This window comes from Acinonyx jubatus, chromosome B3, assembly GCF_027475565.1.
Source record: "Acinonyx jubatus isolate Ajub_Pintada_27869175 chromosome B3, VMU_Ajub_asm_v1.0, whole genome shotgun sequence".
Classification (NCBI taxonomy): Eukaryota; Metazoa; Chordata; class Mammalia; order Carnivora; family Felidae; genus Acinonyx; species Acinonyx jubatus.
The window spans coordinates 100,267,488-100,294,220 of record NC_069386.1 but is presented as its reverse complement, the minus strand read 5'-3'; the positions used below and the strand labels follow the sequence as shown (position 1 = coordinate 100,294,220).

General features: G+C 37.0%; 1 protein-coding gene and 1 long non-coding RNA gene across 5 annotated transcripts in view; one reads left to right on the top strand and one right to left on the bottom strand.

Moving 5' to 3' along the window:
* WDHD1 (WD repeat and HMG-box DNA binding protein 1) overlaps positions 1-26,733 on the top strand; it is a 65,509-nt gene that overhangs the window by 35,731 nt on the left and 3,045 nt on the right. For 2 of the 4 annotated variants that reach the window (XM_015082542.3, XM_053224471.1), the window contains 11 exons: positions 1,744-1,881; positions 3,566-3,722; positions 10,502-10,616; positions 11,271-11,402; positions 16,761-16,978; positions 17,076-17,194; positions 17,381-17,437; positions 19,657-19,700; positions 20,318-20,485; positions 21,940-22,070; positions 26,351-26,489. In XM_015082542.3, coding sequence (XP_014938028.1) covers positions 1,744-1,881; positions 3,566-3,722; positions 10,502-10,616; positions 11,271-11,402; positions 16,761-16,978; positions 17,076-17,194; positions 17,381-17,437; positions 19,657-19,700; positions 20,318-20,485; positions 21,940-22,070; positions 26,351-26,489 — 1,418 coding nt within the window. Of the gene's footprint in view, positions 1-1,743; positions 1,882-3,565; positions 3,723-10,501; positions 10,617-11,270; positions 11,403-16,760; positions 16,979-17,075; positions 17,195-17,380; positions 17,438-19,656; positions 19,701-20,317; positions 20,486-21,939; positions 22,071-26,350; positions 26,490-26,733 lie in introns of those variants that run through there. The other 2 variants (XR_008299413.1, XR_008299412.1) reach the window with 2 other exon arrangements.
* LOC128316039 (uncharacterized) overlaps positions 8,073-26,733 on the bottom strand; it is a 60,735-nt gene continuing 42,074 nt past the window's right edge. The window contains exon 2 of the long non-coding RNA XR_008299414.1: positions 8,073-8,291. This is a non-coding gene — a long non-coding RNA (uncharacterized LOC128316039). The remainder of the gene's footprint in view (positions 8,292-26,733) is intronic.

Here is a 26,733-nt window from a genome sequence, read left to right as displayed (position 1 = left end):
ATGCCATCCTCTTAGCTAGAGTGCTCCAGGACTCTTTCACAATCCCTCTTCTCTAGTACCTCTCTAGATGAGGAGCTTTCAGTCTTTTGACTGCTTAGTCCTAGTAAGAAATATGCTCTATTTTGCTAATCTATACATATCAGTAAATGTAACTACAGAAGTCTCATGGACAATATGTACTCTCTGATTTCAGTTTTCTTTAAATGCTATTTGCAACTTTAAACTGATTTCATGACTTGTGGCTCAAAAATGCAGTTTGAGAAACTACCCTGGGTTATGTCCTCAAGGCCTATGTCTTTAAATACATCTGTATGTCCATGACTTATAAATTAATATCACCAGCCCTGCCCTCTCCTTGTGTCTACAGACTTACATATCCAGTGGCTACTTGAAATCTCTTGGTAGAGTTTTGATATGCATTTCAAACTTGGTCACAATAAAACCTTTGGGTTTTTTTTCCCTTCCACCTTGCCTTTCACTTAGTTTTCTCCATCTGAGTAAATACCATACTATTAATCCAGCCACTCAAGGCAGAAATGTAAGAGTTATCATGGAGTTTTCTCTTTCCCTTACTCCCCATGTCAACCCCATCATGTCAGTTCTATGAAATAACACATTCCAAACCCTCTGTTTTCATCTCCTCCACTGAAACCCCAGTTCAACCCAGATGTCTTCTCTTGGACTATTGTAGTTGTCCCGTAACTAGCTTGTCAGGTTCAATCCTTGCCTTCCACAATCCATTCTCCACCTGGCAACCTAAGTGATTTTTTAAAAACATAAAGTCAGAACACATCCTTCTCAAGTTTTTGTGACTTTCCATTGCTTTAGAATAAAAATCAAGCTTTTCATCACAGCCAGCAGGGTCCTACATGATCTGACCTTTGCTTGCCTCTTGAACCTCATCTGTTGCCACTTTTTCTTGTTACTCATTCTAGCAATACTAGCTTCTTTGTATTCTTCAAATTTACCAAGCTTGTCCCTATCTTAGGACCTTTTCATTAGCTGTTCCTTCTGTTTACTATAGTGCTCCTTCCCCTGACCTTTGGATGGCTGGCTTCAGCATGCATTTTTTTAAATGCTTATTTATTCTTAAGAGACAGACAGACAGAGCACGAGCAGGGGAGGGGCAGAGAGAGAGACACCGAATCTGAAGCAGGCTCCAGGCTCTGAGCTGTCAGCACAGAACCCAATGCAGGGTTCAGACTCAAACCATGAGAACATGACCTGAGCTGGACGCTTAACCAACTGAACCACCCAGGCACCCCTCTAACTTGCAATTTATGTCTCAGCTAAATTTCACTTTCTCAAAGAGGCCACCTTTGTCTAATCTAAGGTAACCATTCAGTGTAACGCTCTGTATCATATTATTATTTTAACTCTTTGGAGACACTTAGCATTTTTTTCTTTTTAAAAATTAGTCTTCTCTTACCTGAATATGAATTTCATGAGAACAGTGTGACTTCATTTTCTTTACCATTGTAGCCCCAATATCCGGCATACATAAGCTCTTGTAAATATTTGAGTGAATGAATTACCTCTTATATCACTTTATATAAGTAGTCCATGTAATACAGTATTCTAATACCTGAATGATATGTCAGTCAGGTGGGTTATCCATAAAAAGTAGTGCTAGTTAATCTAAGAATTTATCACAAAATCATTTCAAGTCACAGAAAGTACTTTAGACTGCACTATAGCTAAATAACCTTTGATACCTGATTTATATTTATATTTTCTCACTAGGTGCAGGATTTGATGGTGATCAGTGCCTTGGAGTTCAACTGCTAGAGCTGGGGAAAAAGAAAAAGCAAATTTTACATGGTGATCCTCTTCCTCTTACGAGGAAATCCTACATAGTGTGGGTTGGATTTTCAGCTGAAGGCAAGATAAACCCATTTGTTTATATTAAAAACATTTTTCCAGTAGAAATTGTTCCATTGTTTTACTCCTAATTAATTTTTAAAGATAAATGTCTATATTATATGTTTAAATATCTTAATTATGTTGGCAGTGGGAAACTGGAATTGTTAGGCAAGGTAGCCATTATTTTATGTATAAGAGCTGTTCTTCATGTGAATTCTGGTTAGAAAACTTACAAAGAGAGAAATATATTTCTCTAAAAGTTTGTTATGGGTACCAAGGAGGAGATACAAATCAGTGGCAAAGTTGTGGCTTTTCCTGAAGATTTTACACAGAAAATAGGAAATATCTATAGCTGCGCTATCCACTACAGTAACCCAGTCACATGTGGCTAATCTAAACTGAGATGTGCTATAAGTATAAAATACTCTCAGAATTTTGAAGACTTAGTTTAAAAAAAGAAAGTAAAAAATTTCAATAATTCTTTTACATTGATTACATGTTAAAATGATAATATTTTGAATATATTGGGTTTAATAAAATATGTTCTTAAAATTCACTTTTTCCATTTCCTCATGTAGCACTAAGAAATTAAAAATTACATTTATAGATTCATTTATTAGTGCCTTATAACTGATGATGATTTGAAATACCTTATTTAGCCCTGTCTCCTAGCTAAAATATTATTTCTATTGGAGATTCTTGCCCTTCACTTATATTATTGGAAACTCCAGTTTGTCTTTTACATTTCTGAACAGAGAGGGAGGGAGGCAAACCATGAGACTCTTGGACACAGAGAACAAACTGAGGGTTGAGGGAGGGGTAGGGGAGAGGGGAAGATAGGTGATGGACATTGAGGAGGGCAGTTGTTGGGATGAGCACTGGGTGTTGTATGTTAAGTGATGAATCATGGGAATCTACTCCCAAAACCAAGAGCACACTGTACACACTGTATGCCAGCAAATTTGACAGTAAATTATATTAAAAATCAACCATTTCTGGATGTGTTTTCTAGTGGGATATTATTGGTCATTTATGTTCTAATCATGTGACCATTTGTAACTTCCATTTATATGTCTTTATTTTTTTCCGCCAATTACTATTCAAATCTAGATTTAAGGATAACTGCTACTTGCAGAGTGAGAGGTGTGTGAAGTCACAGATACAAGGGATAATTAGGGAATAATGCTATGCACTTCCTGAGATGGGGGCAGAGTAAGTGGGAAACAGAATAGCTTACCTAGGAGTTGGGGAACACAATGACAAGGCCAAGAAAGAGCAAGAGGAAGAAGAGTACTAAAGGCAAATTTCTCTACATCATCATGGTACATTAGGTTCTGGTTGTTTTTCTAGTCTTTCATAACCAGCAAAACTTCAGATTCAGAATTTAACATTTTTATTGAAATTGGCTTTTAAAAATATTGCTATATTCCAGCAGGTGGCATAGTTCTCACTGAAACTATCAGCTTATTCTCTTGAGTAAATTTTAGTCCTATCACAGGCAGGTTTTTTTCTTCTATTGAGTTAGAGCTTATTCTGTGCGGCTAATTAAGTTTTGTGGGAAATAATCTTGAATTATTCGCCTTGTTTTGTTTTTTGCTTTTGAACTGAAAGTTGAATCATTGGTATGTATTTTTGAAATAGGATTTATTTAACAAACATGTAGCTGTGTCTCCAAGTGATTTCTTTTTCTTTTGGTGTATAGGTACCCCCTGTTATGTGGATTCAGAAGGCACTGTTCGAATGCTTAATAGAGGGCTTGGTAATACATGGACTCCTGTATGTAACACAAGAGAACACTGTAAAGGAAAATCTGATCACTACTGGGTGGTTGGTATCCATGAAAACCCCCAGCAACTGAGGTGGGCTATTACAAAATGCTTAGTTGATTCTTTTTTAAAAAATACTTTGAAATTTTTTGTTTTGTACTCTTTAAAGGTATTTAATTTTTTTTTTTTTTTTGCTCTTTCACCTTAGTTCATTTATTTGCTTTCCATATTCACTAAATTAGAAATTGGTTTGTATTCATTTTGAAGTTTGCAACTGATTGCTGGACTTAAACTAAATAGAAATTAAGCATATTAGTGTGACTGTAGTATTATTTCAGCCAGATGGGGAAGACAGTTCTGGTTAAATGTGGCATTTCATCTTTTACTGCAGCCTTTTATTTTTTAATTTATTTTTTTTTTTGTTGTTGTTAATGTTTATTTGAGACAGCACACACAGCGAGGGAGGGGTGAAGAAAGGGGTGACAGAGAATCAGAAGCAGGCTTTGCACTATCCAGCACGAAGCCAGATATGGGTCTGGAATTCACAAAAACTGTGACATCATAACTTGAGCTAAAGTTGGATGCTCAACCAGCTGAGCCACCCAGGTGCCCCTCTGCCTTTAACTTTAAACTGTGATTTAGAATTGAATAATTTAGTGGCTTTTTGAGATTTTTTATAAGGCTCAATTTTTGTCACCAGGCAGAGGGCTAGTAGAAATGTAGTAGTTGACTCGTAGTGTAAAACTCTCAATCCGTGTAGTCCCTATTCAGTATTGTATTAGATACTTTTCTCTCTTTTGAAACCTGATGTCTTTTTGGTCTCAACAACTGGCAGGGACATTGAGTAGGTACTTGGTGAACAAAGAGATCTCTGCTTTCATGGAGCTCATAGACTGATTGGGGAGACAGATAACAGAAACAAGTAAATGTTAATTACTCCTTGAGATAAATACCATAAATTAATCTGAGCAGACCCATGGTGGAGAATAACAGAAGGACACATTCTAGGTAGCATCATCACATAAGACTCTTAATAGAGGTAGTATTTAAAATGAGACTCAAGGCCAGGAAGTCTGTTTGGAAAGAGTGAAGTGACAAATGATCATTGCAGAATAGACAGCATGTATAAAGGACCACAGATCGGAAAGAACTAGGTATGTTTAAAGAATTAAAGGATGTAAATGTGAATAGCATACAAGAAGCAAGGATTGGTGAGAGGCATGATCTCAGAAAGTTAGACCAGGCTGCATTATAGACCATACAGAGAAGTTAATATTTTATTTGAAGTTGTGTCATGAAGCCATTCAAGGGTTTTATCTGGGGAATGATGTAATCTGATTTATACTATAAAAAGAAACTATATGTGGCAAATGGATTGGCAGAGGTAAGATTGAAAGTAGGGAGACAAGTTTTCACCCAGGGGATTTATCCTGCTTTCTGTGGGGATGTTTGGAGATGTGAGAAATGTGGGGTATTATTTATAGCTGTCACAATGATTTGGGGTTACCCTGGCATTTAGAGAACTGGGGCCAGCACTGTCAAACATCTTGCAGTGTGCAGAATGGTCCTGCTCAACTACAGATTGTCATTCCCAAATTCTATCAGTGCCTTCATTGAGAAACTCTAAGGAGGATTTTGCAGTCATCTAAGTGAGCTATAAGTACGGCTGGAACTAGTGTGGGGGCAGCAGAAATTATGGGAACCAGATTTGAGATAGAAACAGTAGGACTGGGGCGCCTGGATGGCTCAGTCAGTTAAGTGTCTGACTCTTGATTTTGGCGCAGGTGATGATCTTACGGGTTCAGGCCCCGCATAGGGCTCCATGCTGACAGTGCAGAACCCGCTTGGGATTCTCTCTCTCTCTCTCTCTCTCTCTCTCTCTCTGCCCCTTCCCTGCTTGCACACACTCTCTCTCTCTCTCAAAACAAGTAAGTAAACTTGAAAAAGAAACAGGATTTTCTGGTAGGTTGGGGGTTGGTAGTGATGGAGAAGACTCAATAATGACACCCATGTTTCCAATTAAAGCAACTAGACAGATAATCATACCATTTATAGAAATAAGAGAGATAAAAACAATTTCTTTCTTGGCTGTATTAAGTTTGAATTGCCTGCAAAATGTCCAAATGGAGATATCAAGAAGATACTAGAATACATGATTCTAAGATATAAATTTGGGAATCACCAGAATATAGAAGGTATTTAAAGTCATAGTAATAAGTGAGATCACATAGAAGAAAGAGTAACAAAAAAAGGTCACAGAATCCAACACTTAGAAATTTCAACATTTAGAGGGGCATCTGGGTGGCTCAATTGGTTAAGCATCCAACTCTTGATTTCGGCTCAGTTCATGATCTCATGGTTGTGAGATCGAGCGCCGTATCTCACCCCTGAGCATGGAGCCTGCTTGGGATTCTCTCTCTCCCTCTCTCTCTACCCCTCCCTCACTTATGCACGAGTGTTCTATCAAAATAAATAAACATTAAAAAAAAAAATTCCAACATTTAGAGGTCAGATATTGGAACACGTAGCTTTTGAATGAGGAAGAGGACTATTAGCTAAGCAAGTAAGAGAAAAATCACTTGAGGGTCATATCACAGAAGCTGTAATTGGAGACTTCCAAGAAAGGAAGTAATCAGGGAAATAAAAATGGCTCTTGAATATATAAAAAGATGATATCAAAATGAGATAAATACAAATCAAAACTAAAATTCTCTTCTTATCAAATGAGGAAAATCTGAAAATCTGAAAACACTCTTGGTGAGGCTATGGGGGAATAATCACATTTGTAATTGCTGATGGGAGTATAAATTGGTTACAATCCCTATGGAAGGCAATTTGTCAAGAACTACCAGAATTAGAAATGCATATGCTCTTTGATCCAATAATTCTGCCTTAGGATTTGTCCTACAGACATACTGGTACTTGTTATTTAAAGTGTGATCCATGGACCAGCAGCATCAGCATCACCAGAGAGCTTAGTTATTAGAAATGCTGAATCTCAGGCATCACTTTCAGACCTACTGAATCAGAACCTGCATTTTAACAAGATCTTCAGGTGATTCGTGTGTACATTAAAGTTTAGGAAGTACTGCTGCTAGCACATGTGGGAATGATGATACATGTGAAAGATTTTCTACATTGTAAGATTGTTGATACTGAGAAAAGATTGGAACCCTAAATTTCCATTACTAGAAGAATAGGGAAATAATATTATATACAACTATACATTAGAATACTATATAGGGGCGCCTGGGTGGCTCAGTTGGTTAAGTGTCCAACTTTGGCTCAAGTCATGATCTCAGGCTTCGTGAGTTTGAGCCCTGCATTGGACTTTGTGCTGACAGCTCAGAGCCTGGAGCTTGCTTCAAATTCTCTGTTGCCCTCTTTTCTGCCCCTCTCCTGCTCATGCTCGCTCTCTCTCTTTCAAAAATAAATAAACATTTAAAAAAATTAAAAAATACTATGTAGATTTTTTTAAACAGTGAAGCAAATCATTTATGTGATAAGAGTTATGTATCAGAGTATATAAAGAACTCTTGTAACTCAAAAGACAACTCAGTTAAAAAATAGGCAAAGTGTTTGAATAGACGCTTCTCAAAAGAAAATACACATATGGCTAATAAGCATATAAAAACATATTTAGCATCGTAAGTTATTATGGAAATGCAAATCAAAACCACAAAGATTCCACTTTATACCCACTAGAATGATTATCACCCAAAAGATGGAAAGTTCTGTTGAGCATGTGGAGAAATTGGAACCCTAAACATTGCTAGGTGGGATATAAACTGGTACAGTTTGGCAGTTCCTCAAACGGTTAAATACAGAGTTACCATATGACCTAGTTGTTCAACTCCTAGGGATATAATTAAAAGAATTAAAAACATGTCATTTGAATCAGTACAAAACCTGCCTTTAATTATGAATATGAGTAATTACTAATCTGTAGAAATATCACTCCTACCTCTGTTCTAGCAAATTTTTTAGCAAAAATTGTCTTTATTGTTTCCACTGAAGATTTTTTTTTTCCATGATCACTACTGGTTAACGTATAACTGAGAGGTTACTAATTTTGTGTGGTAGTGTCTTATTTGCTCTCTGTAAACATCTTTTTTTTTTTCTTTTTAAAAGTTCTTAAGAGTTATTTGGCATGCTTAAAGACAAAATTTTTTTTTTGTTTTGTTCATTTAACAAGCATTTGTTACAGTACTGACTATATGTGCTATATTACACAAAGGTAAATAAGGTCAGTAGCCAGGAAGTGTTGGCTAGTAAAATCATTATCAACTCCTGAGTAAACGCTCAAAACAAGTTGTGAACAAAGTCTCCTCCATGCAACCCAGAACACAAAGCAAAACTCATTGCTGAGGGGAAGCTTAGTCTGGATATTGGCCCAAGTGTCTCCAGTTTGATATGTTTTCAACTCTTTCTTTAACACGAGAACAAGTTTTATGGTTTATTTGAAAAAGAATTAAAGTAATTTTGTCTTAGTAAACTGTAGTTTATTTTTTCACATCTTCTCCAGATGGTTTAGCCACATAGTTTCCAGGAAGCTCATTCATTGTAGGCAAAAACCACCAAATTAGCAGTCAAATGAGTTTGTTTTTCCTCTTCATCCATGAAAGGGACACTTAATGGATAACAGGTCTTTTTACTTCAAGTCTAAAAGGAAAAGAAATGTGAATTAGTACTCTGCTTTGATATAAATGTGGCTTTAAAAAACTATTAATAAAATCCTAGGTTTTTATAGTGATAATTGCTTACTATGACTAAATCAGTAAAGTATTTGAGCTATAAAATGTTTTTACACAAGAGAGTATGTCTTTTTACAGAAAAAATAATGTTAAGGCATTAAGATTACTCCCAATGTTCTTTCTGGTTTTGTTAATATATGTATATGTGTATGTAATTGGACTTGTCCTTTTCTGAATGCACATGCCCTTTTTCATCTTGCATGACTAATAAACCACTGGCTTTTGTGAATGACAGAATTGCCACAAGAGATTTTTCAAACTGTAGGTATTCACACTGCCACCTCATATTGTGTGGTGAAAACCACTGATTTATATGAACTCATAAAAGGGGAGGAAGAAGAAGAAATGGGATTGTATGTTCAGAATATTGGAGGGGGGACCTGGGTGGCTCAGTCGGGTGAGCGTACGACTTTGGCTCAGGTCATGATCTCACAGTTCACAAGTTTAATCGGGCTCTGTGCTGACTGAGCCTAGAGCTTGCTTCAAATTCTGTGTCTCCCTCTCTCTCTGTTCCTCCCCAGCTCATGCTCTATTTCTCAAAAATAAATAAAAACTTAAAAAAAATAAAAAACAAAATAAAATAAACAAAAATACTGGAACTCTAAAAACATGTTTGTATTTTTATTGTATGGTCACAAAAACAAAAAGGTGTGTTCAGATCTCACTAGGAAGGGGACCTGGGTAGTTTGAAAAAGATTCCTGTGTACTGCCATTATTTAATTTTTAACTACTCTAGTGGGCATTTGATAATACGAGAAGATACTTTTGAAAAAAAAATTTAAACCTACATAGTATTTCCCTTTAAGAAAGGCATGACTTTAAGCCATGACTAAAAGGCTGTATATAAATTAAGTGGGTGGTTAGTAGTAAGCACTGGACATTGTACTGTATTTTAAAGTGACTATAAAAATTAGAAAGTTTGCCTAAGGTACTTACAGTGTGTAGGTATGGTTTTCCAGTGGTTTCCTTATAAATAACTTGGAATACATAAAAGAGTATTCTATGTGCATATATCATTCTGTGATTAATGTATGCTTTTTAATTAATAAATTCCATTAGTACTAATGCTGAGGGGCATCTTTAAATACTTTACATGTCCTAGTCAGAAAAGGTTTAGACAGTGTTCTTGCCCACTAAGCTATTTATTACCATGTAAGGCAACCTTTGATTTAGCAGAGCGGGTATATATTATAACCTTTTAAATGATACTGGACTTTCTGCTTCACTCTCACCAATATCTAGTAATAGACACTCATCTGTATTGGACATTTCACCATCTTTTTCTCTTGTTTGACACTTTTTACCAGCAGTAAAAAGACTGACGAAAGTGAATATGCTTCATCAGTATCTTATCTTGGGTGATCTGTTTTATAATGTGAATCCTATGACAGCTATTTATGGCACAGCTTCTGTATTTTAAAAGTGGGCAGTTTGCTAAGGAAAAGCTGATGAGAACCTATTTCACTTTCTTTTTTGTTAAGGTTCATTCACTTATTTTGAGAGAGAGAGAGTGAGGCAGGGGCAGAGAGAGAAGGAGAGAATCCCAAGCAGGCTTCACACTGTCAGTGCAAAGCCCAGTGTGGGGCTCAAACTCACAAACTGCAAGATCATGACCTGAGCCAGAATCAAGAGTTGGATGCTTAACCCACTGAATCACCCCGGTGCCCCAGGCCTGTTTCACTTTAAGTGATAGTTTAATAAAGCTGATATAAAGAGGGATTTTTGAAATGCATAGGGAGGGATTAATTTTTATACCTAATCAGGCCTGAAGTACTTTACTTTTTAAGTTTTTTTATTTTGAGAAAGAGAGAACAAGTGTGGGGGGAGAAGGAGAGAATGCCAGCTTCGTGCTGTCAGCGCGGAGCTGGATGCGGGGCTCGAACTCCCAAACTGCGAGATGATGACCTGAGCCAAAACCAGTGGTTGGACACTTAACCAACTGAGCCACTTTTAAAAAATTAAAGTACTTTTTTTTAAAAAAAGAGTAATTTATTGTTTATTATTAAGCTAGCTATTGGAATAATATTCAAAGTTACTGACTTTTGGAAAATTTATATTTTAACAGTTTTTATGATGTTGGAGGAAATTTTTGTGGTGAGACTTTTTCTTTACTGACAGGTGCATTCCTTGTAAAGGTTCTCGGTTTCCTCCCACCCTTCCACGCCCTGCTGTAGCTATATTATCCTTTAAGCTTCCTTATTGTCAGACTGCAACAGAGAAAGGACAAATGGAGGTATGTGGAAATCTTGCCTTGACACTCTGAATTTGATAATACATTGCTTATGATGTAGACATTTACCCTGATGACCATTGTTGACTACTCATTACTTTATAATTAAATAATTAGTTGTAGCAGGGAGGGAGGACTGCTTATTACCACCAGGGTAATTGATTGCCATCACTACTTCCAGGGATTTTGTCTATGAGATAAATGAGTATGATCATCAGGGCCTCACTAGGGCAAGGCATTCACTGTCAGAGTTGGGCTGAGTGCCTGAGAGAGTAGGCCTCCATAAATTTTGTGTCTTAGGCACCAGGCTTGCCCCACTATGGTCCTAGCCTTGTGCCATCAAGTCATTTGAAACCTTGCAATTAGTTTCTCTAACCAAGAAGCAAATCGGTCTCTTAAAAAATAGTTTAACAAGTTCTCTGAGCATTAACTATGATAGCTAAGAAACTGTTTAAAATACTATATTCCCTTTTTTTTTAAGGATAGAAGATAAAGTCAAACTTTGGTATCACATTAAAATTTGAATTATAAAATAAACTATAGAAAGAATATTTCAAAAAATATTTTATTCAGAAACTGTTATCTTAAGATAAATATTTAACACTTGCCTGGTATTAAGCTGATAGTTTTCTCTAAGCAGTTTTTTCCCTTTTGTAGGAACAATTTTGGCGTTCCGTTATATTTCACAATCACCTTGATTATTTAGCTAAAAATGGTTATGAATATGAAGAAAGTAGTAAAAATCAAGCAATAAAAGAACAACAGGAACTTTTAATGAAAATGCTTGCGGTGAGTAAAATAAATATACTGGAAAAATTAAAGTTACACTTTTCTATAGATTGTATTTCCTAAAAGTAAATTGAGTTAGCACCAAGTTCCACAACCTCAAAATCTTTTTTTTTAATTAAAAAAAAAATCTGAAATTAGATATAATTAACAGTGTTATATTAGTTTCAGGTTATAGTACAATGATTCAACAGTTCTCTACTCAGTTCTGTTTCCCAGTTGATATTGCAGTTAAAATATTTAAAACATTACCTTGTAACTAAGATCATAAGCAGATAAGTGTGCTTTTAATCCCCTTCACCTATTTCACCCTTCTCCCTTCTCACAGCCCCTCTGGTAACCATCAGTTTGTTCTCTACAGTTAAGAGTCTGTTCGTTTGTTTGTTTTAATGTTTATTTTTAAGAGAGAACACATGCATGTGAATGGGGGTGGGGAGAGGCAGAGAAAGAGGGAGAGAGAGAATCCCAAGCAGGCTCTGCATTGTCAGCAGTGAGCCTGATGTGGAGGTCTAACTCAAAAACTGTGAGATCATGACCTGAGCAAAAGTCAGGTGCTTAACCGACTGTGAACCACCCACATGCCCCAAAAGTGTGTTTGTCTTTTTTTCCTGTTTCTTTTTTTTTTTTTAATGTTTATTTATTTTTGAGAGAGAGCAAGCAGGGGAAGGGCTGAGAGAGAGGGAGATAAAGGATCTGAAGCAGGTTGTGTGCTGACAGCAGAGAGCCCAACACAGGGCTCGAACTCACCAACTGCGAGATCATGACCTGAGCTGAAGTCGGATGCTTAACCAACTGAGCCACCCATGCACCCCTGTTTGTTTTGTTTCTTAAATTCTACATAAGGGTGAAATCATATGGTATTTGTCTTTCTCTGACTTATTTCACTTAGCGTTATACTCTCTAGATCCATCCATGTTATTGCAAATGATAAGATTTCATTCTTTCTTATGGCTGAGTAATATTCCATTGTGTATATATATTCCACATGTTCATCCATTCATCTATGGATGGACACTTGGGTTACTTCCATAATTTGGCTGTTATAAATAATGCAGTAGTAAACATAAGGGTGCATATGTCTTTTAGAATTAGTGCTTTTGGGGGGCAACTGGGTGGCTCACTCAGTTAAGCATATGGCTTCTGATTTCAGCTCAGGTCATGATCTCATGATTCATGGGATCGAGCCCTGCATTGGGTTCTGTGCTGACAGTGCAGAGCCTGGTGGGGATTCTCTCTCTCTATCTGCCCCGCCCATCCTCAAAATTAAAAAAAAGAAAATTTCTATAGAATTATTGCTTTTTTATTCTTTGGGTAAATACCCAATAGTGGAATTACTGGATTATATGGCAATTCTGTTTTTAATTTTTTGAGGAACCTTTATACTATTTTCCACAGTGGCTGCACCAGTTTGCATTCCCACCAACAGGGCACAACCTCCAATTCTTAAGTTGCATCCAGTAGTGTTTTTCTTCCTTGAAAGTTCTGTTTCCAAGTTGATATTGCAGTTAACATATTTGAAACATTACCTATAACTAAGATCATAGGCAGAAATAAACTGTTCTGGTGCTATCTCCCTTTTTGCTTTTGGTCACTTGTCTATGTTTTCACAGGCACTCCAGGTATTCTGATGTTTAATAAAATTTGTGAACTGGCTATAGCTCCTACAACAAAATAAAGTTTGAGTGTGGGCTTTTAGACCTCCAGGGCTGAGTAATCTTAAGAACTTTGTTTGATAAGGCTTATAGATATGCTTGCCTTTTGTCATCTCTTAAGCAATCGTGTGATGAAAGTTTGTCTATAGCCAGTAACCAGGTTTCATGCCCTGGATATTTTAAGTCTGTTTATCTCTAGAGATAAATATATATATATTTGATATATAAATATAGTTAAAATATAAAGTGCATATGTTTCGTGTCCTCACTTGAGGTTGGTTTATGGTGAGGAGTATAACCTAATTTCTTTGTTCATTTTGCACCAGCCCCTTAAGGGCAGTGATCACGTCTCCTTTACCACTGTATGCTGGGTGCTTATATGGTGTGTAATACATAATAGACTTCAGTATTTCTTGAGAGAGTAAATGGTCCATACTTTTCATTTCAAAGTTGAGGAAAAAAGATTCTGAGGGAAAAGTGGTATCTAAGACCACAGAGCTAATTATAACTCCAGTTTCCAAGAGGTGGTATTCACTACTGTCACCACTATGCAACACTGCCTTGAGTTTAGTATTAAAGAAATGTAGTTTATTGTAAAGTAAGTTTTGTTTCTTTTATAAAATGTCATTTGTAGGGGCACCCGAGTGTTTCAGTCGGTTAAGTGTCCAATTTCGGCTCAGGTCATGATCTCATGGTTTGTGAGTTCGAGCCCCGCATTGGGCTCTGTGCTGACAGCTCAGAGCCTGGAGCCTGCTTCAGATTCTGTGTCTCCCTCTGTCTGCCCCTCCACCGCTTGCACTCTGTCTCTCTCATTGTCTCAAAAATAAACATTAAAAAAAAAAAGTTAAAATGTCATTTGTGTAACTAGTAACCTTTTCTCTTTGTACAACATATGTAAGAAAATATGTTTGGTTTATTTACCATTTATCATTAGAGGAGCTTTTCCTCTGGGACAGCGTTGTTAGTAGGGTATCAGTAGCTTGAGGACTGGTCAGTTCTTTAGCATTCCTGTCCCCCTGGCAAATGCCTGAAGTTTAACCTTGTTACTATGAGAACCATACTACTTCTTTTCATTTCCAAACACCCTCTGAGGCAGAGTACTACCCTGATTAAGAGGTATTGTTTATACAATAGTGATAGTAGAAAACTTGAAAAGGACATGCAGGTGACTATCTAAAGCTTCTGTGCTGATCCATCAGATGTGGGATGTCTGAGTAACAAAATAATCCTTCTACTCTGAATTATGAGACCCTTAGTCTTTGAAGTACTAATTTTCCTTACATTGTACTTGAGTTGCCTCACTTTGAGTTGTCAGAATGCATACCAAAAGGAAAATAATCAATGGCACAAAAACAGACACTCAGATCAATGGAATAGAATAGAGAACCCAGCAGTGGACCCAGAAATGTTTGTTGGTATGGCCAACTGATATTTGACAAAGCAGGAAAGAATATCCAATGGAACAAAGACAGTCTCTTCAGCAAGGTAAAATTGGACAGCGACATGCAGAAAAACGAACCCGGACCACTTTCTTACACCATACACAAAAATAAACTCAAAATGGATTAAAGACCTAAACGTAAGACAGAAAGCCATCAAAATCCTAGAGGAGAAAGCAGGCAAAGACCTCTTTGGCCTTGGCCGCAGCAACTTCTTACTCAGTATGTCTCCTGAGGCAAAGGTAACCAAAGCAAAAATGAACTATTGTGACCTCATCAAAATAAAAACCTTCTCCAAAACAAAGGAAACAATCAGCAAAACTAAAAGGCAACTGACGGAATGGGACAAGATACTTGCAAACAACATATCAGGTAAAGGGTTAGTATCCAAAATCTATAGAGAACTTACGAAACTCAACACCCAAAAAATAAATAACCCAGTGAAGAAAGGGTATATAACTGGCAAATAACCCAGTGAAGAAAGAAATAACCCAGGGCAAAAGACATGAATAGACACTTCTCCAAAGAAGACATCCAGATGGCTAACCGACACATGAAAAAATGTTCAGCATCAGGGAAATACAAATCAAAACTACAATGAGATACCACGTTTCAGAATGGCTAACATTAACAACTCCAGCAACAACAGATGTTGGCGACAATGCAGAGAAAGAGGATCTCTTTTGCACTGCTGGTGGGAATGCAAACTGGTGCAGCCACTATGGAAAACAGTATGGAGGTTCCTCAAAAAAGTAAAAATAGAACTACCTTCTGACCCAGCATTTGCAGTGCTAGGTATTTATCCAAGGGATACAGGTGTGCTGTTTCAAAGGGACACATGCACCCCCATGTTTATAGCAGCACTATCTGCAATGGCCAAAGTATGGAAAGAGCCCAAATGTCCATTGACGGATGAATGGATAAAGAAGATGTAGTATATATATACAATAGAGTATTACTCGGCAATAAAAAAGAATGAAATCTTGCCATTTGCAACTACATGGATGGAACTAGAGGGTATTATGCTAAGGGAAATTAGTCAGAGAAAGACAAAAATCTTATGACTTCACTCATATGAGGACTTTAAGATACAAAACAGATGAACATAAGGGAAGGGAAGCAAAAATAATATAAAAACAGGGAGGAGGACCAAACATAAGAGACTCTTTTTTTTTTTTAATTTTTTTAAATGTTTGTTTATTTTTGACAGAGAGACAGACAGAGCATGAGCGGGGGAGGGGCAGAGAGAGAGGGAGACACAGAATCCAAAGCAGGTTCCAGGCTCTGAGCTGTCAGGACAGAGCCTGATGCAGGGCTCGAACTCACAGACTGTGAGATCATGACCTGAGCTGAAGTCGGACACTCAACCGACTGAGCCACCCAGGTGCCCCAAACATAAGAGACTCTTAAATTTGGAGAACAAACAGAGGTTGCTGGAGGGGTTGTGGGAGGGGGGATGGGCTAAACAGGTAAGGGACGTTAAGGAATCTACTCCTGAAATCATTGTTGTACCATATGCTAACTAACTTGGATGTAAATTAAAAAATAAACAAAAAATGAAACTAAAAAAAAAAATAAACTTAAAAAAAAGTAATCAAGTGTTTTCAAAGATATTTAATGAATGCCCTTTGTTTTTTATTGAAATTTTTATTAAAATACAGCAAGAAAAAGGAAGTTGTTTATTTGTAAGTTGTATAACTATTTCTGGTAATTGGAAATCATAGACAATCACACTTAAAAATGAGTGGATAAATCTACTCCTCCCGCCTCCCTCCCCCCCCCCCCCCAGATTCACTTGTAGTATTTGTGTGCCAGTTCTGGGAAAAATAATAACTAATTAATCATTTATAATTTATTCCTTCTTTGAATTTGCTACCCTATTTGATGAGGGCAGGATGAGGGTGGGTGGGCAGCAAAATGAGTTTAAGAAAACCACATTTGAATTTTAAAGGAAAATCTTACTTCCTTTGTAATTAATAGCTTGAAATCACATGCCTTATTTCATTGAATCTAAGCTACTAGTGATTGTAAAATGCACCATTATTTTATTTATATTAGCCAAAAAAATGCTGCAAACTCTGACCCACCATAAATTGTAAGATGCTTCCTACTTTCAGAGATGCTAAACTGAGTAAAAACTATGCATCTTAGAATCAGTGAGATACATTATCTAGAAAACCAGTATTTTCTCAGATACTAGTAGTATCATTCTCTTATTTTTTTAAAGTTTTGCTTGATGTGATTTTTTTTTTTTTCCCATTTTGGGTTAGCTTTCTTGTAAACTGGAGCGGGAATTTCGTTGTGTGGAACTTGCTGATTTAATGACTCAAAATGCTGTGAATTTAGCCATTAAATATGCTTCTCGTTCCCGGAGATTAATATTGGCCCAAAGACTTAGTGAACTGGCTGTGGAAAAGGCAGCAGAATTGGCAGCAACCCAGGTGGAAGAAGAAGAAGAGGAAGATTTCAGAAAAGGGCTGAATGCTGGGTAAGAAATAATCAGTTGTTTAAATTATTCTTTACTATTCTGAAAATTTAATTGGTCTTTGCATAGCTCTTAATTGAATAATATTATTGTCTTTTAGTTACAGTAATACTGCTACAGAGTGGAGCCAGCTAAGGCTCAGAAACCAAGTTGAAGAAGATGAAGAGGATACTGGAGAAGCTGATGATAAAGAAGAAAAACCAGAAATACATAAGTATGGTAAGATACATTTTTAAAGCAATTTAAAGATGAGAAATGCAATATTTTGTGGCTTTCCTCATTTTGCTTGGCTGAGGAAAACTGAATACCTGTACTGTGTCAAGACACCTTTGCTGATTGTTGATTATAGAGAGGAACTTTATCTCCCCATTTACACTGCATTGTTTTATCTTAATTATTTTATAGGACAGAATCCATTTTCCAAAAATGCAAACTCCTCTGATGTGCCAGCTGTTAAGTCAGGTAAGAAATATTTGTGATTTTGTAATATCAGGAAAATTGTTCAAGTAGTCTTTTAAAGTGATATATGTACTTAAACCACCCCACACACATACTCTGCCATCCTAAGTTTGTTTTTATCAGAAATTTTGTTTGCGAAGCTGGTCATTTTACAAATATTTATTAAATGCCTATTATGTTTGACTAGGTGGGAGATACCAAAAGTCAAGTAGACATGCATGGTTGATTCCTGCATAAATCTTATATAATACCAACTGACTTTTTTTTTTTTTTTAAGTTTATTTATTTATTTTGGAGAGAGAGAGAGAGAGAGAGACAGAAAATCCCAGGCAGGTTCTATGCTGTTAGCACAGAGAGAGAGAGAATCCCAGGTAGGTTCTGTGCTGTTAGCACAGAGCCAGACATGGGGTTCGAATCCATGAGCCATAAGATCATGACTTGAGCCAAAATCAAGAGTCAGACACTTAAAACCGACTGAGCCACCCAGGCACTCCCCAACTTTTTAAGCCATGTACATAAATTACTTTGATTTTTAAAATTTACCTGTAAAAACATGTACAGAGGAGTATATAATAGTTTGCTTTAATCTAGTCCGTGGTGATAGATAGGTGGGGACCCCAAGGGAGGCCTCATGAAATGTTTAAAGCAGAGACCCGCAGGATGATTAAGAGTCAGCTAGGCAAAAGTGGGTGAGAGCAGAAGCAGAGGAAAAGTGTATGACTTAAGGAACAGCATGTGCTAAGATTGTAAGAGTGGTGTGAAGAGCACAGACAGAAAGTGGTGCTGAGTGGTTTGGGAGTGATGGGCAAGAGCTAAATAATGCAGATCCATGTAGGCCACAGTAAAGATTTTTGATCTTTATTCTAAGGTCTCTGGGAGGCTGTTGTAGGCTTTAAGCAGGCATAGTACGGCACACTGGCAGAGGAGGAATACAAATAAGGAGACTACTGAGGAATTCCAAAAGTGACGTTGAATAGTGGCTTGGATAGGGTGGTGGTGACCAATGAAAGAATGAGAAGAATTGAAGAGGTGTTTCTGAAAAAGATGTAGAGAGTATGGAAGTTTAGGGTGTAAAGAAAGACTCCGTTTCCAGCTTGAATACATGAGTGAATGATGGAACCACTTACTGAGTCAGAAAACACTAGGGAAATGCAGATTTTGATAAGATGATGATGAATTACTATTGGATATTTTGGTTAGGAGCTTAGAAAAGTAGTCTGGGAGGGAGATGTAAAGTGAAAATTACTGGCATAACCATAGCAATTTAAACCCTGGGCATAGATGAGGTTATAAAGTGAGAAGAAAAGTGAGTTTAGGCCTAGGGAATCCCCAACATTTTTTTTTTTTTTGAGAGTCAAATGAGAGTTTATTTGAGATTAAAGAATTGCAGTTAGGGAAGGGAATCCCCAACATTTAAACATTAGGCCCAGGAGGTTAAGGAGGAGGAACCATCAAAAGAGAATGAGATCAAAGAGGAACGAGGTGGGAATGGGGAATCTCAGAAGTCAAGGGGAGGAGACAGTGTCAAGAAGAAAAGAACACTTAGCTATGTAGAATGCTTTTGAGGGGGTCAAATAAGATGATGACTGAAAACTATCCACCAGATTTGGCCAAATGGAGTTTATTGAGTCCTTAGCAAGAACAAATTCTATAGGGTAGTAGGGCTGGAAGCCGTATAATTGTGGATGTTGGAATGTAGGGGCAGTGAGGAACTGGGAATAACCATGTAGACAACTCTTGAGAATTTGACTGTATAGATGAGGGAGAAATAAATGGTGGCTAGAGGTGATGTGAAATTGAGAGGGTTTGTTTTTGTTTGTTAGGAAACTTGAGTAGTCAATGAAGAGTGAAAAGTCCAAAGATGGAATAGCCGTCGATAAGACAAGTTTCTTGACAAAGCAGGAGTGGATAGGATCTAGAGCACAAGTAGATGAATTATTAACCTTAGCTAAAATAAGGCACCAGTCTTCCATGGTAACAGGAGAAAAGGGTAGATCTATACAGGTTTATATATTTCATAGTGAGAAGTTGGGATACTTTCCATTTAATAGCTTTTACTTTTGTCTTGGAAAATAGATAGGAGGTCATATAGAGTTGTTAATTCTAAAGTTGCAAAGCACATTTGTTTTTATATAATACAGATTAAAATGACCTATTATTACAGAAGTCAGAAGTCTTCTATGTTTTACCACTATTAAGTGAGGGTTTCTTTCTTATGAAAGGTGCAGTTATCTCTAGCAACCAAGGACGAGTAAACCCCTTCAAGGTAAACTCTTTCCAGTGATACTTAACATGTTTTTAAGTACATTTTTATACAGAGAAATATTTCCAAACCACCAGATGACCCTCCTCAGACTTGGAAACATTAAAGATTGAAACAGATCTTTGTGAAAACAGTTGAAAGCAGCACTAGTTCATGCTTGGGCTAAGACTTATCTTCTGAATACCTATGGTTTTGAACGATAGTCCCTGTTTTTCTTAGGGATGTGTTATATTTAATATGTGTGTCAGTCTTAATATGGATTATACAAAATGTATTCAATTCCAAATGTGACACAATATAGACTTAAAAGACACTTAAATATACATTTTTTTAATGTTTGTTTATTTTTGAGAGAGAGGGAGAGAGAGCGCATGAGTTGGGGAGGGGCAGAGAGAGAGAGGACAGAGGACCTGAAGCGGGCTCTGTGCTGACACTAGGGAGTCCAACATGGGACTTGACCCATGAGCCATGAGATCATGACCTAAGCCAAAGTTGGACGGACACTCAACCAACTGAGCTACCCAGGCGCCCCTAGACTTAACAGAAATTTAGAGGAAAAATGAATCTCTTGGGGTTTTTCTTCTTTAAACATAAAATGCTAATAGTAGTTTGCTCTTTAGGTATCAGCCAATTCCAAAGAGCCAGCCATTTCAGTGAATTCAGCACGTTCTACTAATATTTTAGACAATATGAACAAATCATCCAAGAAATCTGCACTCAGTCGAGCTACAAATAATGAAAAGTCTCCAGTTATAAAGCCTCTAGTTCCAAAGCCAAAGTCTAAGCAGGTACTATTTCAACTACCCACATCAGCAACAAGTAGCACATGATCTGTTTGTCTTGCTTTAGTTTTTGTTCACTCTTTCAGGTATGGGGAAGGAGGCTCCAGTTGTTTATCATTGATTGCCTAGGGAGGGTAGTGGTTCTCAAATCTGATTTTGCTTCAGAATCACTTTTTAAAATATATACAGTAAAACCTTGGTTTGTAAGCATAATTTGTTCTGGAAACATGCTTGTAATCCAAAGTACTTGTATATGAAAGCGAATTTCCCCCATAAGAAATAATGGAAACTCCGATGATTCATTCCACAACCCAAAAACATTCACATAAAAATGATTACAGTACTGTAATACAAAATAATAAATAAAATACAAAGTATAAAGGAAAATAAATTAACCTGCACTTACCTTTGAAAACCTTCATGGCTGGTGTGAGGGAGACGAGAAGAGGGTTATTGTGTAGGACGGCTATCACTATCATTAATGGAATCACTGCTATCTGTTGGCTCGGTGGAATCTCTTTCTTCATGGGGGCCATTGTATACGTTTGCACAATGTTGACTACCATACAGTATTAATAAAGTTTTGTCATACACTGTATTTAATGTAACTATCAATAAGGCAGTAGGGGAAAGGGTCTATATCTGCAGGCAGCCTGCCTAGAATGAAACAAAGCATTCCTAAGCTTACTCTTGTATGGAAAAGCGGAGGACTGTCCACAGGTGCTTTGAAGTGACAAAAAATAAACTAGGGCCAGTTGTGGGCACCTTCCTATGTTCTGAAAAATCACTGATTTCTGCCAAACACTGCAGCCTGAGACTGAGCATCTGAGCACGCGAGATGATCACACACAATCTTGCAGCCAGTGAGAGAGAGAAAAACATTGGCTCAGTTGTGATCATGGTGTAACATACTACTTGTATTGCAAGACATTGCTTATTTATCAAGTTAAAATTTGTTAGAAATGTGTGCTAATTTTGTGAAACATTTGGAGAACAAGTTACTCACAATCCAAGGTTTTACTGTGTACACTCAGGCCCCAAAGACTCAGGCATCTGTCTGGCTTTTAAAAAAATTTCCCAGATGATTCTGATGCATATCTTTTTTTTAATGATGATGCCGGCCCCAATCTTTCCTTCTTCCGTATTCTGATTTTGCCTTCTAGATTTCATCCCAGATTTGGTATTTCACCTCACATTTGTCATTAGTATAATAGATCTTTTATCTTTTCCATTTTATATAATTTTATTCATTTAGAAAACATGGAATTTGAAGTAATAGTTTTTTTGGGTTTTATGTCTATAGGCATGTTTATATTCAACTGAGAACTTCAGGACTTCACATGTTGGTATAAGAATACTAAATAATTATAAATATTTTTCCACATTTTTCAAAACTTGATTGTAGTGTATAAAATTGTACTAGATTTTTGTTGCAGTATTCATTATGTTTGTTTTTACAGGCATCTGCAGCATCCTATTTCCAGAAAAGAACTTCCCAAGCTGATAAGAATGAGGATGCGAATGAAGAAAATCCTAAAAATTCATCATCTGAAACCCCAGCTCCATGTCCTCAAAACACTGAAAGTCAAAGGTTAGTACATAGATAAATTTATTATTCTCAAGATTCAGTATTCCAATAAAAGACATACAGAAACAGCAATACAAAATTATGCAACTGTCTTGTTCACTGTTACAAATAATACATTGGCACTGGTGGGGGACATTCTGAACACATAACTTTCTTTTTAATATTTATTTATTTTGAGAGAGAGCATGGGAAGGGCAGAGAGAGGGAGGGAGGGAGAATACTTTTTTTTAAAAATTTTTTTAAATATTTATTTATTTTTGGGAGAGAGAGAGCATGCAAGAGAACAGGGGAGGGACAGAGAGAGAAAGGGAGACACAGAATCCAGAGCAGGCTCCAGGTTCTGAGCTCTCAGCACAGAGCCCGATGCAGGGCTTGAACTCAGAAAGTGTGAAATCATGATCTGAGCTGAAATCTGATGCTTAACCAACTGAGCCACCCAGGTGCCCTGAGGGAGGGAGAATCTTAAGCGGGCTTCTTGCCCAGCACAGAGCCCAACACGGGGCTCAATCTCATAACCATGAGATCATGACTTGAACTGAGATCAAGAGTTGGATGCTTAACTGACTGAGCCACCCAGGCATTCCTGAATACATAACTTTAAGGAGGCCATAAATATTGGTTAATGTCTACTTAATACTTGAGTATGCTCTGATAAGTTATATATGTGTTTTAAATTGTACTATGTTTTACGGGGCGCCTGGGTGGCTCAGTTGGTTGGGCGTTCTACTTTGGCTCAGGTCATGATCTCACAGTTGGTGGGTTCGAGCCCCGCATCGGGCTCTGTGCTGATAGCTCGGAGCCTGAAGCCTGCTTCAGATTCTGTGTCTCCTCTTCCCTCTGCCCCTCCCATGCTCATGCTCTATCTCACTCTGTCTCTCAAAATAAACGTAAAAAAAATTTAAAAATAAAATAAATTGTATTGTGCTTTAAATTGTTTTAAATTAAAATTTAAAACATATATTTTATAATTCTTCTTTTGTTTTAAAATAAATATAGTTAAGTGGGAGAAGCAGTGAAAGGATACAAAAGAAAGTCTGATAAAGAATAAATATCTTCCATATCCACTCAGTTCCCCTCTTTACAAATAGTCACTACAACAAATTTCTTACATAGCCCTCCAGAATTGTTCTGTAAGTGTTCAAACACTTGTATTTATCTGTTTATTTTAACAGAAATGGTAGCATACACATTGTTCTGTACATTACTATTTTTTCACATAGCAGCTTTTGCAGATCATCTCATATTACTACACAGTTTATTTAATCTTTTTATATCCATTGAATGGATATGCCATAATTTATTCAGTTCTCTACTGGTGGACAGAAGGTGATTGCTGGTCTTTTGCTAGAGTACAAGTAGTACTGCAATGAATTACTTTATATGAATGTCATTTCTCACATATACATATAGCCGTAAGATGGATATCTGTATGATTCAAGTTAATGTGCACTTGTAATTCCAATAGACATTGCCAAATTTTTCTCCATTAATCTTGTATCATTTTCTATACCTCCAGCAATGAGTTCCTATTTGCCTGTATTCTATTTGTTTGCCAGTGCAATATGTTACATTTCGTGATCTCTCTAAATGCTGGGTTTATTTAAAATGCATCAGTTAAGGAGTGCCTGGGTGGCTCAGTAGGTTAAGCATCAGACTTTGGCTCAGGTCATGATCTCACCATTCATGGGTTCGAGCCTCGCATTGGGCTCTGTGCTGACAGTTTGGAGCCTGGAGCCTGCTTTGGATTCTGTGTCTCCCAATCTCTCTGCCCCTCCCATACTTGCACTCTCTCTCTCAAAAATAAACATTTTTAAAAAAACTTTAATGCCTCAGTTAAAAAGAAAAAGTCACCATTTCATTTTTATCATTGAATATCTCCTGTTAACCAGTTTATTTATCTATCTACTTTTTTAAAGAGTCTATTTTTAAGTAATCTCTGCACCCAACGTGGGGCTCGAACTCCTAGCCCCGATATCAAGAGCCATATGCTTTACCGATTGAGCTAGCAGGCATCCTTCATGTTAACCAGTTTAATTTGAGGGGTAGCTTTGGTTTTTATTTTTTCTGTTTTGCCCTGAATTCAAATTAGGTATTAAGCAGTGAAGGTTTTATTTAAGAAGATTCAATTTTTTGTACTTTCAATACAGAAAACTTACTTAATTGGAATGTCATTAAGGAGTTATAACTGTTTAACCAAATATTTTGTCATGAGTATTGATAAACTGAATCAGAAGAGAAATGTTCAATTTTTTTTTTCTTTTGAAAAACAGCTGTTTAGGGGCAGGGAGATTGCCTGCTGTTAGCTAGATTTGTGACATTGCTTCAAGTTTGATTAAAATGAATGTTTATTAATTTCAGGAAATTCAAGAAACTTTGTTTACCATTTGTTTTGATTTGTTCTATTATTTTTCTGGAAGTAGAATTATATTAAGATTACTTGAAATCTGTATATTTCCACAAATTAGGCAATGCTAGTAATATTTTTTATAGCTTGTTTTTCTAAAAATTAAAAAATTTAGACAAAAATCCCTCAATTACTCATAAAGATAATTTTTTAAATCTTTTTTATTAAAATTAAGATTCTACATTTAGTGGGCTCTGCATCAGAGATGGAATGTTACAACCTGTGGTCTTGTTTCCATTGAAAATTTTATCATAGGGGTGCCTGGGTGGCTCAGTCAGTTGAGTGTCCGACTTCAGCTCAGGTCATTATCTCGCTGCTCATGGGTTCAAGCCCTGCCTGGGACTGTGTGCTGACAGCTCAGAGCTTGGAGCCTGTTTCAGATTCTGTGTCTCCCTCTCTCTGCACCTCCCCTGCTCGCACTCTGTCACTCTCATAAATAAACTTTATAAATAAATAAATGTTTAAAAATAAGTAAAATAAAATTTTATCATAAACATTTTCCTCTGGTATTTTTGCCATTAATTTTTGCTGTATATTTAAATTTGTTATTCAAGATCCATTTGGTTACAGTGTAGTAAGGGCCAGTACAGCTGCTTTGTGAAGTATGGGGACTCTGCAGTCAAACTGCCAAGGTATTAAATCCCAGGTCTGCCTTTGGCTATCTGTGTGACCTAGAGTAAGTTATTTCACATTTCTTTTCTTTTTTTTTTTTTAATTTGTTTAATATTTATTCATTTTTGAGAGACAGAGATGGAGCCCAAGCGGGGGTGGGCAGAGAGAGAGGGAGACAAAATCCAAAGCAGGCTCCAGGCTCTGAGCTGTCAGCACAAAGCCTAACACGGGGCTCAAACCCACGAACCGTGAAATCATGACCTGAGCTGAAGTCAGACACTTAACCAACTGAGCCACCCAGGCGCCCCTAAGTTATCTCACATTTCTGAGCCTTGATTTCCTCCTCTATGGAATAGAGATAGTAATTGCACCTACCCTCATAGGGTTATGATAGATGAAATGAGGTAATACACACAAAGTATTTAGAACAATGCCTAGCAGATACTAAGTGCTCAGTAAATATTAAATGTTTGCATTAAATCTTCACTTGTGACCTAAAGATAATTTGTGTCAAAAGCAAAGTCTAGGGGCATCTGAGTGGCTCAGTCAGTTAGGCATCTGACTTTGGCTCAGGTCATGATCTCATGGTTTGTGAGTTGAGCCCCACACTGGGCTCGTGCTGACAGCTCAGAGCCTGGAGCCTGCTTTGGATTTTGTGACTCCCCTACTCTCTGCCCCTCATCCACTCAGGGTCTGTCTCTGTCTCTCAAAAATAAATAAACATAAAAAAAAAGTCAAGTCTAATGAAATTGATAAGTATGCTGTGTGTATGCTTTACATAATAATTATATGAGAAAGGACATACACGCCCAGGTCATCTGTGAGAGCAATGGTGAGAGGATGGGATAGGAGCTTGAGAAAAGTAAAAATTAAAGATAGCTGGTTTTGGAAATGGAGAAAGAACCCACCAAGGATTGGAAGAATTTTACTGGGCCAGAGGGGCTGAGTGAAACTGGAGACCTTGAGCCTGTCAGCATTCCAAAAAGGAGCTGAAAGTGCAGAGTTCATGGTTGCTCCACTTGGAAAATACATATGTGAGTAAACCCTTTGAATTGATCTTACAAGGGGTTTTTCAGTTCATTATTTCCATGGTCTTCAAGCAGTTTTAGGTAATATGTAGTATGAATATTAACAAGTGTAATTAATTGTGTCTTTCTTAGTATATATAGGTATGCAAAGACTAATGGTTAATTACTAACCTGAAAAATCATAAAGCACTTTAAACTGTGTCTTAAGTATGAAATTTTTTCAATAATTGCTATTTTAGGCCAAAGACTGGGTTCCAGATGTGGCTGGAAGAAAACAGAAGTAATATTTTGTCTGACAATCCTGACTTTTCAGATGAAGCAGACATAATAAAAGAAGGAATGATTCGATTTAGAGTATTGTCACCTGAAGAAAGGAAGGTAAGAATAATTTTGCTGAGATTGAGATCTTAGTAAATTCCCAGGGGTTTTGTTTTTTGTTTTTATTTTTTTCAAATTTGTTTATTTATTTTGAGAAAGAGAGAGAGCGAGCACAAGCAGGGAAGGGCAGAGAGAGAGAATCCCAAGGAGGCCCAGCACTGTCAGCGCAGAGCCTGATGTGGACCTGAACTCATGAACCCATGAGATCATGATCTGAGCCAAAACCGAAAGTTGGTCACTTAAC